The sequence below is a fragment of the Narcine bancroftii genome, chromosome 3 (genome assembly GCF_036971445.1).
Source record: "Narcine bancroftii isolate sNarBan1 chromosome 3, sNarBan1.hap1, whole genome shotgun sequence".
NCBI classification, from domain to species: Eukaryota; Metazoa; Chordata; class Chondrichthyes; order Torpediniformes; family Narcinidae; genus Narcine; species Narcine bancroftii.
Window position 1 is genome coordinate 326,394,095 of NC_091471.1, and position 14,067 is coordinate 326,408,161.

General features: G+C 48.5%; 1 protein-coding gene across 1 annotated transcript; it reads left to right on the forward strand.

Annotated features, from left to right (window-relative positions):
* Positions 1 to 2,562: 2,562 nt before the first annotated feature.
* ndufb11 (NADH:ubiquinone oxidoreductase subunit B11) lies at positions 2,563 to 13,100 on the forward strand. Its single transcript, XM_069929090.1, has 3 exons — positions 2,563 to 2,835; positions 11,420 to 11,550; positions 12,436 to 13,100. Exons 1-3 carry the CDS (start codon positions 2,578 to 2,580, stop codon positions 12,563 to 12,565), a joined length of 519 nt encoding a protein of 172 aa, XP_069785191.1. The 5' UTR covers positions 2,563 to 2,577; the 3' UTR covers positions 12,566 to 13,100.
* The last annotated feature ends 967 nt before the right edge of the window (positions 13,101 to 14,067 follow it).

Here is a 14,067-nt window from a genome sequence, read left to right on the forward strand (position 1 = left end):
GAGTGGGGCTGCCTGTCTGTCGAGAGGGCGCCTATTGGAGGACAGGGGCCACGGGGGGGGGGCAGATCGTTGGGGAATCACAATGCTGATTGGAAGGTGGGGCTGTCGGTCGGGGGGGCGGGGGAGATTAGGGACGCGGATGCAGACGATCGTGAGTCCTGCTGCATACCGCAGTGCTGATTGGCTGAACGGGGCTAGCGGAAGAAGCCAGGTGTCAGGCAGTGTTGATTGGAGGGTGGGACTGTCTGTCAGGCTGAGGCGGGATAGGGAGGCGGGTTATGCCATATTGTAAACACACAGAAATGCTGGAGGAAGTCAGATGGTCTTTTCAGCACCTATAGGAGACAATTATTTTTTACCGACGTTTCAGGCCTGAGCCCTTCTTCAAGTAAGGATGTAGGATAGATCAGAAAGTCTCAGAATTCAAAGAAAGTAGAAGGAATCCAGACCAACAAAGGGTGTTCATTGGATTTGTTGAGGGATGAGGTAGAATTTATGATGTCTGTGTGAAAGAAGATAGGGAATGGAGAGATGACGGGGAAGAAGGGGGTGGGGGTGGGGGTTGTTTAATGAAAGCCAGAGAAGTTGATGTTAATGCCGTTTGGTTGGAGTGGGCCCAGTCAGAAGGTGAGGTGCTTTTTCCTCCAGTTTGTGGTTGGTCTCAATGTGGCCATGCATGAGTCCACGGACAGACATGAAATTCGTTTTTTTCCCAAACGTTCATATTCTAACCATCTTCTGACATTACTGTAAAAAATAAAAATAATAGCACCTGAAAAGAAAGGCAGTTTATTATCTGACGGTGGAGGGGAAGAAGCTGTCATTGTGCCGTTGAGTCCTCGATGGTAGCAGAGTGAAGAGGGCCTGGCCTGGGTTGGGGGGGGGGGGTCTTTGAGGATAGAGGCTGCTTTTTTAAGAAACCCTCTCATGTCAACGTCCTCGATGGAGTGGAGTCTGGGGCCCGTGATGTCGCAGGCCAAGTAAACAACCCTCTGGAGTTTATTCTTGTCCTGAGAGTTGGCACCTCCGTTCCAACTGGCCTGAACACTTTCCGTGGTCCTCCTGTAGAAGTCTGAGAGATTTTGGTGATGTACTGAAAATCTCACAAAGTCTAGCCGCTGGGAGCCTTCTTCATGATGGCATCGACATGGAGGCTCCAGGACAGATCCTCGGACATGTTGATACCCCCCCCCAGGAATTTGAAGTTCTTGACCCTCTCCACTACTGAGCCCTCGATGGGGACTGGGTCGTGTTCCCCTGACTCCCTCCTGAAGTCCACCATCATCTCCAAGTCTATATAAAACAGAGATTAGGGAGAACTTCTTTAGTCAGAGGGTCATGGATCTGTGGAACTCGCTGCCACATACCGCAGTGAAAGCCAGATCACTGGGAGTATTTAAACAAGAAATAGACAAGTATCTCATTAGTGAGGGCATCAGGAGATATGGGGAAAAGTCCAGAAATTGGAACTAGTGTAGAGGGGCTTAGTGTAGATTTACAGAAGACTCGATGGGCCGAGTGGTCTGCTTCTGTTCTTTGATCTTGTGATCTCCTTGGTTTAGCTGATGTTGACCAGCTCGTAAAACAAGCAGCACAATTTCCCTCCTGCCCGCTTCCTCGTTGCCATCCGGGAATTTTCGGTGACATGCCGAACTTCCTCAGACACCTCACAAACTCTGGTGGGCCTTGTGGCGGCCCATTAACGTGGTCCCAAAATGTGCGCGCCCTCTCTCCCTCCGACATTAACACCCGGTCGCACCCCTGGGCCGTGGCGAAGGAAGATGGCGGCTCGCTGGTGTCTTGTACCGGGGCCGACTGCCAGGCCGTGGCTTCTCGCTGGCAGAAGGGGTCAACCGCGAGCCCCACAGAGGGTCGCGTGCACCAATTGGCCAAGAGACTAAGCCAGACCGCTCTGATTGGAGGGTCTGTCAGGCTGAGGCAAGATGGTGGTGGGGTCATTGCTTATTGGTAAGTGGGGGTGGGGTTACTGCCTATTGATAAGTGGTGGAATGTCCTGCAGCGGATTGTACGATAGTGCTGTCCATCAGAGGAGAAGCCCTCGGTTCCATGGGCTGCTGCGACGCCGATTGGAGGTTGGAACTGTCTGTCGGAGATGCTACGAAGGGGGAGGGGCCGACGCCCATTGGTGAGCTGACTGTCCGAAGGTGGGCCGCCCGCCCGCCCGAAGAAAGCGCAGAGGATCGCAAGCCCTGCAGCGGATTGGAAAGAGGGCCTGTCCATCAGAGCAGAGGGAGAGTTTCCAAGGGCTGCGGCGGCGTCGATTGTCGAGGCACACTGATCAGCAGAAGAGAGGGGGCGTTTCCATGAGATCCTGCGGCGCCGAAAGGCGCCTCTCATTGTCTGTCAGAGGGGAGGGGTGATTCCAGCAGCTGTGGCAGTGCCGATTGGTACAGTGCACTGTCCATCAGCAAATAGGTGGGCGGTTCCATGAGGACTACTACGCCGATTAGCGCGACGCACTGTCCATTAGAGGAAAGGTGGAAAATTCCATGGGCGAATGCGGCGTCAATTGGCCAGTGCCCTGTCTGTCAGAGGAGTGGTGGCTGCTGATTGGCGATGCGAACTGTCCATCGGGAACTGAGCGGCATCCAGCTGTGGCGGCGGAGGAAGATGGCGGCTCGCAGCATAGGGCTGCTGCGTCGGCTGAGGGTCTGGCGTCCCGGCGTCGGGGCCGGCTGCCAGGCCGTATCTTCACGCCGGGTCTTGGGCCACTCATCCCGCGAGCAGGCTGGGTCCGTCACCTCGGCCCCGGAGCCCGCGCTCCCCATCGGGCATGGAGACGCCCCGCCTCAAGAGGTCATGCTCTACGACAAGGTGAGGGAAAAAACACGGCGGCGGTGCCGGTCAGAGAGCGGAGACACAGCGGTGCTCCGCAGGGTCCTGGCGCTCGTTGTTGGGAAGTATCAGTCCAGTTAAGTGGATTCAAAGGTGATAACACGTAAAATCAAGACAAGATAATTGGAATTTGAGCTCCCGTTTTAGTAAAATTATCACTGTAAGGGGTAGTATAGACAGGACGGACTGAATGGTCACATTTAACATTTCACACAAGCACCATCACAAGTCACAGCCCAGCGACAATTCTATATATTGGAAGAACTGAAGGCAGGTCACAGTCTGTTCCAAAGACATTCTGATATTTGCAAAGGAAGAACCATTCTGACTGCTGAGAAGGAAGCAGCTTGTTGAAGTAAATCTCATGGCCGGCCATTTTTGTGTAATTCAGAGCAAAGCCAGATCTGTGAAAGACTGGGCCTTTTTGGTGGATTGACCTGTGCCAGGAGTGTCTTTTTGCAAAGCAAATTGCTTCATTTTGGGTGTGACTAATATGAAGGTCTTGGAAGGTTCATGGAGGCTGCCCAGTTCGAGTCTTGCCTACAAAAGGACCAGGAGTGTTGTGAGCACAGTCCATGTGGATGGATATTTCTTCAAAGGCAACACAGGGAAAATTCATGAGTCTGTAGCAGACACAACTCCAGTCTTCCCATCAGTTCATCATTAATTCTGGGCATCAAACTCCAAAAGCATATGCTTCAACACTGAATTTAAAAGACTGAACTTTGAAGTAACTTACTAGATTTTTTTCTCTCTCTCTCTCTCTCTCTCTCTCTCTCTCTCTCACATGGACACACAGATTTCCACAGACATAGAGAAACACACAAACACACACTGACATAGACAAACACTGACACACATTCACACTGACAGACAAAAACACTCACACAAACATAGACAAACACACAGATGCACACTGACATAGATAGACAGATACACTCACACTGACATAGACAAACATTGACACATTCACATTAACAAACACAGACACACACACACTCACTGACATAGACAGACACACATACTTATACTGACAGACACCCACACTGACATAGACAGACAAACACACAGGCGCACACACACACTGACACTGACAAACACACAGACATACACACTGACATAGACACACACACATACTCACACTGACAGACAAACACATGGACACAGTCTTACACACACACACATACTCACACTGACAGACAAACACATGGACACAGTCTTACACACAGTCTTACTCTATCATGAACACACACACATTCATACAGACATAGACAAACACTAAACCTACACATAGCTGGGGATAGATTTAGTGTTAAGGATCGTTGAATTTCCAAGACACACAAGTCCAAACAACACAATCTCAACAGTGGTAAATAACATAGTCTGTTTTTCCCCCGACCCCTCCCATTCCCTCACACCACAGAGTTTATACAAATTAAACAAACACAAAAAAAAGTCAGTAAAATCACATACCCTTAAAGGAACTTATGAAAAACCCAAAGTAACCTGAAATACAAAAGAGAAAGAACAGAATACAAGAACCCATCACTTGCGCCACGACTCACTTCTGGCACGATTGTTGCCTTTCTTTTATTCAGAAGGGATAGAATTATACCTGTGTTGCAGCTAGCGTTGCCCCACCCTAAAGAATGTGTCATATTTCCTCCTTAAATTATACGTGTGTTTTCTCCAGGGCAATACAACTCTGCATCTCCGTATTCCATTGTGTGATATTTAGCTGGGAGTCAGCCTTCCACATGAGTGTTAAACGCTTCCTAGCTACTGACAAAGCGACCTTCACAAACTGAATCTAGTTCTTGGATGGTTTAAAACTCACGAGCATAATGTTACCCAGAAGGTACAATTCTGGATCCTGTGGAAAGTTCACCTTTATAATTTTTTTCAGATTGTCCCTCAGGTCCTCCCAGAAGGATCTCACCCTTGTACATAGTAAGGTTAAATGGATAAAGGTTCCAATCTCACACCTCACCTAAAGGAAATTTTGAGATTTCTGGTTTGGATTTATTTAGTTTTTGTGGTGTGAGGTATGGTTGATGCGAAGAAATTGTAATGCACCAACCTGTATCTGGTGTTAATGATTCAGTTTCACATTTATTGTTAGAGTACATATACGCTTAGCCCACTGCTCTGCTCATTATATACCCACGGCCGTGTGGCCAGGCACAATCCACAAAGTTTGTCGATGACATCACAGTTGTTGGCAGAATCCCAGTCGGCAATGAGGAGGCATGCAGGAGGGAAATCAATCGGCTCATTGAACGACAACAACCTTGTGCTCAGCATCAGCAAATCCAAAGAGATGATTGTGGACTTCAGGAGGAAATCAGGAGAACACGACCCAGTATTCATCAATGGCTCAGTCGTGGAGAGGGTCAAGAACCTCAAATTCCTGGGTGTCAACATCTCCGAGGATCTGTCCTGGAGCCTCCATGTTGATGCAATTACAAAGAAGATTCGCCAGCGGCTATACTTTGTGAGGTCGTCTGAGGAGATAAGGTGTGTCACCGAAAACTCCTGTAAACCTCTACAGGTGAGCCATGGAGAGCATTCTGGCTGGCTGCATCTCAGGTGTGACAGAATATTTAGAGGTGGTTTGGGAGGAATTGTTAGAGCAGCTTACACACACACATTTTAAAACACAGAATATTTGCAGGAGGCAACAAAGTATGAACAGCCGTTTGCCTGGGAGAGCATGTTATCTTTGCAAGCAGAGAAGAGTTTTGCTCTCCGAGAGGGAGGGTGTGAAACATAGAGAGACACAGAAATCAGTTCCAGAAGGACAAGCTGGCAAACTTTGGAAGGCTGTCTGGTCGAAGGAGAAGACTGGCGGTGTAAAAGGTGACCTGAAAGAAAGAGGATCATCTGGAGAACCCTGAAGGGGGAAAGTTTCGTCAGCAAGACTGATTGAGAAGGAATCCATTGCGGATGTCCTGGAAATGGAATCTCTCTCTGAAAACCAGCAAGAACCCTCCTGAGTGGTAACCATTTGCCTCTTAAGCACCAAAGACTGGTGAACTTTATTAATGTTAACTTCTGTGCACAGTACAAGAATTGTCTGCAACCAGTGAGATTGGACTGTGATCCAAAGAACTTTTCTAATCTTAAATATACATTACACACACCTGCGCTTAGTATTAGAGGGAGGAATTAAGTAGGTAAGGTAGGTTAAGTAAGTTGATAGTAATAAGTTAGAGTTTAATTTTGTTTTCTTGTTCAAATATAATTAAAAACTACTTTTGTTTGTAACCTTGTGTTGTGGTGCATATCTATTACTGCTGGTTTTTGGGGTCCTCTGGACTCTGTAACAGAGGGGTCAACTCTCAGGACAAGGATAAACTCCAGAGGGATAACTCGGCCTGTGACATCACAGCACCAGATTTTACTCCATTGAGGACATCAACATTAGGCAGTGTCTTTAAAAAGACCCCCTCCTCCCAGGCCATGCCCTCTTCACTCTGCTAGCATCAGGGAAAAGGTACAGGAGCCTGAAGACGAGCACCCAGGGGCATAAGGATGGCTCCTTCCTCACTGCCATCAGATTCCTGAACGATCAGTGAACCACAGACAAGGCCTGACCTTTTGTGCACATTTTTATAGTAACATAAGATGGTTATAATATGAATGTTTGCCCTGTGAACCTGGTGCAAAATTCTGAATTTCATGACTTGTCATGACAATAAATTCTGATTCTGACATCATGTATAACCCTGAGATTCCTTTTCCCGCAGGTGTGGCAGAATTGGTAGTGCAAAAAATATACTGTACACATTGTAAACATATAAACAGATAACGAATGTAAACAACTGCAATACAGAGAGAACAAAGAAAATCAGTAAAGTGCACATGTCAGAGTCCTTAAACGAGTCTCTGATTGAGTTTGTTGTCGAGGAGTCTGATGATGGAGGGAGCAGCTGTTCCTGAAACCTGGTGATACGAGTCTTGTGGTCCCTAGACCGCTTTCCTGATGGCAGCAGCGAGAACAGAGCGTGAGCTGGGTGGCGGGGGTCTTTGATGATTGCTGCTGCTCTCCAATGGTGTTCTCAAAGGTTAGCCTGTGGTGTCCTGGGCTGCGTCCACTACCTTTTGGAGGGCTTTACACTCAGGGTATTGGTGTCCCCGTGCCAGGCTGGGATGCAGCTGGTCAGCACACTTAGTAGAAATTTGCCAGGATTTCCGGTGTCTTAACAAACCTGCAAACTCCTGAGGAAGTCGAGGTGCTGATGGGCTTTCTTCATGTTGCCATTAGTGAGTTTGGTCCAGGCAAGATCCTCTGAGATGGTGGCTACATTTGCTCACTCTCTTCACCTCTGATTCCCCCAACGATCACTGGGTTGTACACCTCTGGCTTTCCTGAAGTCATAATGACACACTGAATTATTGGAAGAGCTCAGCTGGGGTCTTTCAGCGTCCATAGATATTTTTTGACATTTCAACCCTAAGCCCTTCTTCAAGGAATAAGAATGGGTAAAGAGAAAGGAAATCTCAATGTAGACAGTGGAGGCCAGGGGAAGTGCCAGCCAACAAAGAGTGTTAATTGGTTATGATGCGGGGAGAGGTGAGAATTTATCATGTCTGAGACAGGGAAAGCGGAGAGGCAGAACTGGGGGAAGACGACAGGGGCAGAAGTGGAGGGGGGGGGGGTTTAACGAACACCAGAGAAGTCGACGTTAATGACCTCTGGTTGGATGGGGCACAGACAGAAGATGAGGTGTTGTTCCTCCAATTTGCAAGTGGTCTCAATCTGACAGTGCAAGACCATGGACAGATACGTCGGCAAGGGAATAGGACGTGGAGTTGAAATGGGCGGCCACTGGGAGATCCATGCTATCATGGCAGACAGCGCCCAGACTCTCCGCTGTAGAGAAGAACACAGCGGGAGCACCGGATGCAGTAGATGACCCCTACAGATTCACAAGTGAAGTGTTGCTTCACTTGCAAGGATGATTTGGGGCCACAAATGGTGCGGAGGGAGGAGGTGGGGGCGTCTCCTCCAGTAACATCATCTGATTGCACAAGTACAATCTGACGAAACAGCGTTCTCTGTTCTATGGTGAAAAACACAGCCAGACGTAACACACATTATAATTTTTCTAGGTGAAAATTTTGTTAATAAACATATATAACCACTTACAGCACAGAACAGGCCAGTTCGGTGCTACTAGTCTATGCCGTAGCAAATCCCCACCCTCCTAGTCCCACTGACCAGCACCCAGTCCATACCCCTCTAGTCCCCTCCTATCCATGTAACGATCCAGTCTTTCCTTAAATGTAACCAATGATCCCGCCTTGACCACGTCTGCCGGAAGCTCATTCCACATCCCCACCACCCTCTGCGTAAAGAAATTTCCCCTCATGTTCCCCTTATAATTTTCCCCCTTCAATCTTAAAGCATGTCCTCTAGTTTGAATCTCCCCCTTTCTTAATTGAAAAAGCCTATCCACATTTACTCTGTCTGTCCCTTTTAAAATCTTAAACACCTCTATCAAGTCCCCTCTCAATCTTCTACTCTATAATTTGGTGACCAAAACTGTACACAGTACTCCAAATTTGGCCTCACCAATGCCTTGTACAATTTCATCATAACCTCCCTACTCTTGAATTCAATACTCCGATTTATGAAGGCCAACATTCCAAATGCCTTCTTCACCACACCATCTACCTGAGTATCAGCCTTGAGGGTACTATTTACCATAACTCCTAAATCCCTTTGTTGCTCTGCACTCCTCAATTGTCTACCATTCAATGTATATGACCTATTTAAATTTGCCTTTCCAAAATGCAGCACCTCACATTTATCTGTATTAAATTCTATCAGCCATTTCTCAGCCCACACCTCCAGCCTTCCTAAATCACCTTTTAATCTACGGTAATCTACCTCACTGTCCACAACACCACCAATCTTTGTGTCATCCGCAAACTTGCTTATCCAATTCTCTACCCCTACATCCAGATCGTTAATATATATAACAAATAATAGTGGACCCAGGACCGAGCCCTGAGGAACTCCACTAGTCACCGGCCTCCAATTGGACAAACAATTTTCTACCACTACTCTCTGACACCTTCCATCCAACCACTGCTGAATCCATTTCACTACCTCCTTATTTATACCTAATGCCTCCACCTTTTTTCCTAACCTCCTGTGGGGAACTTTGTCAAAAGCTTTACTAAAGTCCAAATAGACAACATCCACAGCTTTCCCTTCATCAACCTTTTTTGTAACCCCCTCGAAGAACTCAATCAGGTTTGTCAAGCATGATCTACCGCTGACAAAACCATGCTGATTACTCCCTATCAATCCTTGTACCTCCAAAAATTTGTAAATAGCATCCCTCAGAACACTTTCCATCAACTTGCCCACCACAGACGTCAGACTTACAGGCCTATAATTCCCAGGTTTGCATTTGGACCCTTTCTTAAACAGAGGAACCACATGCGCCACCCTCCAATCCTTTGGTACCACCCCCGTGGCCAGTGACATCCTAAATATTTCTGTTAATGGCCCCACTAACTGTCCACTAGCCTCCCTGAGTGTCCTAGGGAATATTTTGTCCGGTCCGGGAGATTTATCCACCTTTGTCTTTTTTAACACAGCCATCACTACCTCCTCGGTTATCCTTATATGCTTCATGACCTCCCCACTATTTTTCTTTACTTCAACTGGTTCAACATTTTTTTCCCTAGTGAATACCGAGGCAAAGAAATCATTCAAAATTTCCCCCATTTCCTCAGACTTCTCACTCAGCCTACCCTCACTATCTTCAAGGGGTCCAATTTTATCTCTCACTAATCTTTTACTTTTAATGTACTTATAGAAACCCTTTGGATTTATTTCTACTCTGTCAGCCAAAGCCTCTTCATGCCTTTTTTTGGCCTTTCTAATTTCTTTCTTAAGATTCCTTCTACACTCCTTGTAGTCCTCCTTCAACTTTTCAGCTCCCTGCTCTTTATACCTCTTGTACACCTCCCTTTTTCTCCTAACCAAATTTCCAATATTCCTCGAAAACCAAGCCTCCCTATGACTTCCAGCCTTTCCTTTGATCCAGACTGGGACATAACTACTCTGTACCCTCAAAATTTCTTTTTTGAATATCCTCCATTTTTCATTAACATCCTTACCTGAAAATATCCTGTCCCACTCAATACTCCCCAAATCCCTTCTTACTCCTATGAAATTTGCTCTTTTCCAATCCAGAACCTCAACTTTAGGCCTCTCCTTGCTCTTCCTTAAAACTACCCTAAAACTAACAGAATTATGATCACTAGACCCAATTGGTTCTCCAACATTAATGTCCGCTACCTGACCTAGCTCGTTCCCTAACAGGAGATCCAGTATTACACCATCCCGAGTCGGTTCTTCTACTAACTGATTTAGAAAACAATCCTGAACACATTTAACGAACTCCAGCCCAAACAGCCCTCTAACCGTATGGGTATCCCAATCAATGTGTGGGAAGTTAAATTCTCCCATGATCACTACCCTATGATTTTCACACATATACGTTATCTCCCTACAAATGTGTTCCTCTAATTCCCTTGGCCCATTTGGTGGTCTGTAATACACCCCTATTAGCACCCTCTTGCCTCCTCCACCCCTCAATTCCACCCAAACAGCCTCACTGGTCGATCCCTCCATACCATCCTGCCACCTCGCAGCAGTAATGCCCTCCCTAACAAGCAGAGCAACTCCTCCTCCTTTTTCACCCCCTGATCTATCACATCTAAAACAAATGTATCCCGGAACATTAAGTTGCCAGGTCTCACTAATTGCCACAATATCGTGACCCCAAGTATCTATCCATGCTCTCAGCTCATCTACCTTGTTCACTATGCTTCTTGCATTTAAATATATGCATCTCAGAGAATGACCCTCACATATATTCTCTTTTTTACCTTCTACCCTAATCTCCATCCTACCTTTCTTTTTTTATTCCTAGCTAGGTGGCCATACTCCCTGGACATTGCTCTCACCCTCTGTTCCCCAACCCCCTGCCAAACTAGTTTAAACCTTCCCACACAGCTCTAGCAAATCTACTTGCCAGCACATTGGTCCCCCTCCAGTTCGTGGAGTCCGTCCCTCTTGTACAGGTCCGACCTTCCCCAGAAGAGATCCCAATGATCCAGAAATCTTATCCCTTGCCCCCTGCACCATCTCTTTAGCCACGCATTCATCCTCCACATCCTCCTATTTCTACCCTCACTAGCTCGTGGCACGGGCAGCAATCCAGAGATTACTACCTTGGAGGTCCTGTTTTTTAACTTCCTACCTAATTCTACATAATCCTGTTTCAGGACCTCATCCCCACTTCTAACTAAGTCATTGGTCCCCACATGGACCACGACTTCTGGCTGTTCTCCTTCCCCTTGCAGACTGTGAGCTCGATTCACATCCCCTCAACAGCTGCTTCACCCCCTCTGTAGTGAGGAGGGTGAACAATTGTAACAGTGTGACAGACCAGCCAGGTGGAGTGTTTGGGGGTTGGGGGGGTGTGTGCGCTGACTGGTTCTTCCCCCTGGCTGATGCTACACCTTCCCATTACAGAACCCGGACTACCATGGCTTCAGCGCTGACCCCTATGTCGATGTCTGGAACATGAGACTGGCTTTCTTTTGCGGTATCTCCCTGGCCATCGTGGTGGGCTCTGTCTTCGTCCACTACCTGCCAGACCATGGGTGAGGACAATCTCCGACAATCCCAGCTGCCTATTCCCACGGCCTCCTGTTCCCCTTCTCACCGCTGCTCCCATGGCGTGGAGCTCCCTCCTCACAGTCCCTCCCACAGCACAGAGTTCCCTCCTCACAGCCCCTCCCACAGCAGAGAGCTCTCTCCTCACAGCCCCTCCCAAAGCACAGAGCTCCCTCCTCACCACCCCTCAGTGCAGAGCTCCTTCCTCACCGCCCCTCCCATGGCGCGGAGCTCTCTCCTCACTGCTCCTCCCATGGCGTGGAGCTCTCTCCGCACTGCCCCTTCCATAGCACGGAGCTCCCTCCTCACCGCCCCTCCCACGGCACAGAGCTCCTTTCTCACTGCACCTCCCATGGTGTGAAGCTACTTCCTCCCACAGCATGGAGCTCCCTCCACACCACCCTTCCCACGGCATGGAGCTCCCTTCTCACCACCCCTCCCACGGCATGGAGCTCCCTCCCACAGCACAGAGCTCCCTCCTCACCACCCCTCCCACATCATGGGAGCTCCCTTCTCACCACCCCTCCCATGGCATGGAGCTCCCTTCTCACCACCCCTCCCACGGCATGGAGCTCCCTCCTCACCACCCCTCCCACAGCACAGAGCTCCCTCTTCACCACCCCTCCCACAGCATGGGAGCTCCCTCCTCACCACCCCTCCCATGGCGTGGATCTCCCTCCTCGCCTTCCCTCCTCTGACGAACGGATTCCCGTCCTCAGTTCGATCAATTGGCTGTGCCACCCCCCTTTTCCACTCACTCCCTCTCCCCTATCACCCCTTCCCCATCTAACCCACCTCCCCCTCCCCCCCAGGTCTAATCCACGCCCCTCCCCCTTCCCCCTGGTCTAACTCACATCCTCCCCCTCCCCCAGGATGCGGCAGTGGGCCAGGAGGGAGGCGGAGCGACAGCTGAAGCAGAGAGAGGCCGAGGGGCTTCCGGCTATCGACGTGAACTACTACAGCACGGACAGGATTGCTTTGCCCCCTGAGGGCGAGGAGTAGGGGCAGGTTGGCCCCTTACCGATCTCCCCTGGAGTGCTTCACCCCCCTTGTACCCCCAGAGCACATCAACTCCTTACCCAACACCAGAGCATGTCACCCCCTTCCCTGTCCCCCTGGAGCATTTCACCCCTTACCTGTCTCCCCCCCCCACCCCAGAGCGTGTCACTTCCTTCTTCTCTGTCTCCCCATGCCCCCCCCAGTCCCAGAGCATGTCACCCCCCTACCCAAACCCTGGTGCGTTTCCCCCTCTGGACTGCACCGCCCCTCCCCCCCCAGAGTGTGTCACCCTTTCCCCATTCCCCTGGAGCGCTGTGGTACCTTCCCCTTCCTCAACCTGGAGCACACTGGCCCACCCTTTGAGTTTGCCGAAAGATACAGAATAAAACCTTCAAATGGTCGCTCCTTATTCATGTTGCTGGGTGTCAGAATGGCATGCTGTATAAAACGAAACATTTTAGATGAATGTGACTCACTGAACATAAAGTATACATCCAGAGAAAGCTTGCAATAAAACCGAACACTGCACAGAGTAAAATCACTCTTGTAATATTGATCATCTTAAATAGATTTAACAATCATATCAAATACAAAACATCAAGAGAACCCCTCCCTCCACCCCTTCCCCTGTATATGTCCTATTAAACAGAGAGAGAACAAAGAAAAGATCATTCCATCGTCAGTGTGTACAGTAAAACAGGGAGTCACAAGAATACCACAGTGTTGAAACCTTTACAGAGGCCTAGCGGCTGGCCAGTAGCAATTGGAACCCTAAATTGGCACCACTGAGGTGCCTAACAAACATCCTAAAGAAGGCTGCTGGTTTTTCAGTCCCTTCCCGAGACTGTATGCAGCTTCTCATCTCCGAAGATCCCCTACAAGGCTCTGATAGCTCAGTTGTTAGAGCGCTGGTCCTGTAAACCAGGGGTCATGAGTTGCTGGGGGCTCGTTTCTGTGAGGGACTCTCTGCCTTACGGTTGACAAAATTAAAGAAATTCATGTATGTTATACCCTAAATGTAGTAGTATGTGACAATAATGGAACCTTTACTGAGAGGAGGTGGGAATCAGATCTACATGTTACTGCTATGCCATTTTCTGGCCACATCAGGCGATGAGGATGAATTCGCAATTGACCCACTGCGGTAAGACAAAACTGTGGGTCAACCTGGGAAATCTCAGCCAGAGCGTCACAGAGGTTGTCCCAGAAGGGCCTCGCCTTCATGCAAAGCCAGGTAGAGGGTAAAAAAAGAATCCACTTCTACACCGCACCTGAAACACATCTCTGATAAGTCAGATTCATATTGGTGTCATCTCTGTGGGGTGTGGAGAAAGATATAGTGGACTGGTCCATTCTTGGCATTGATTGCCAACAAACGTCCCTGGCTCAGATCTGACCAGAGTTGCTGTGTCCAAGTCTAACTCCTATCTTACCCTAGATTTATGCAATTGGGCTCTCAAATCGCATTTTTAACACAGCCTGTACAAAAGTTGGATATCATGACA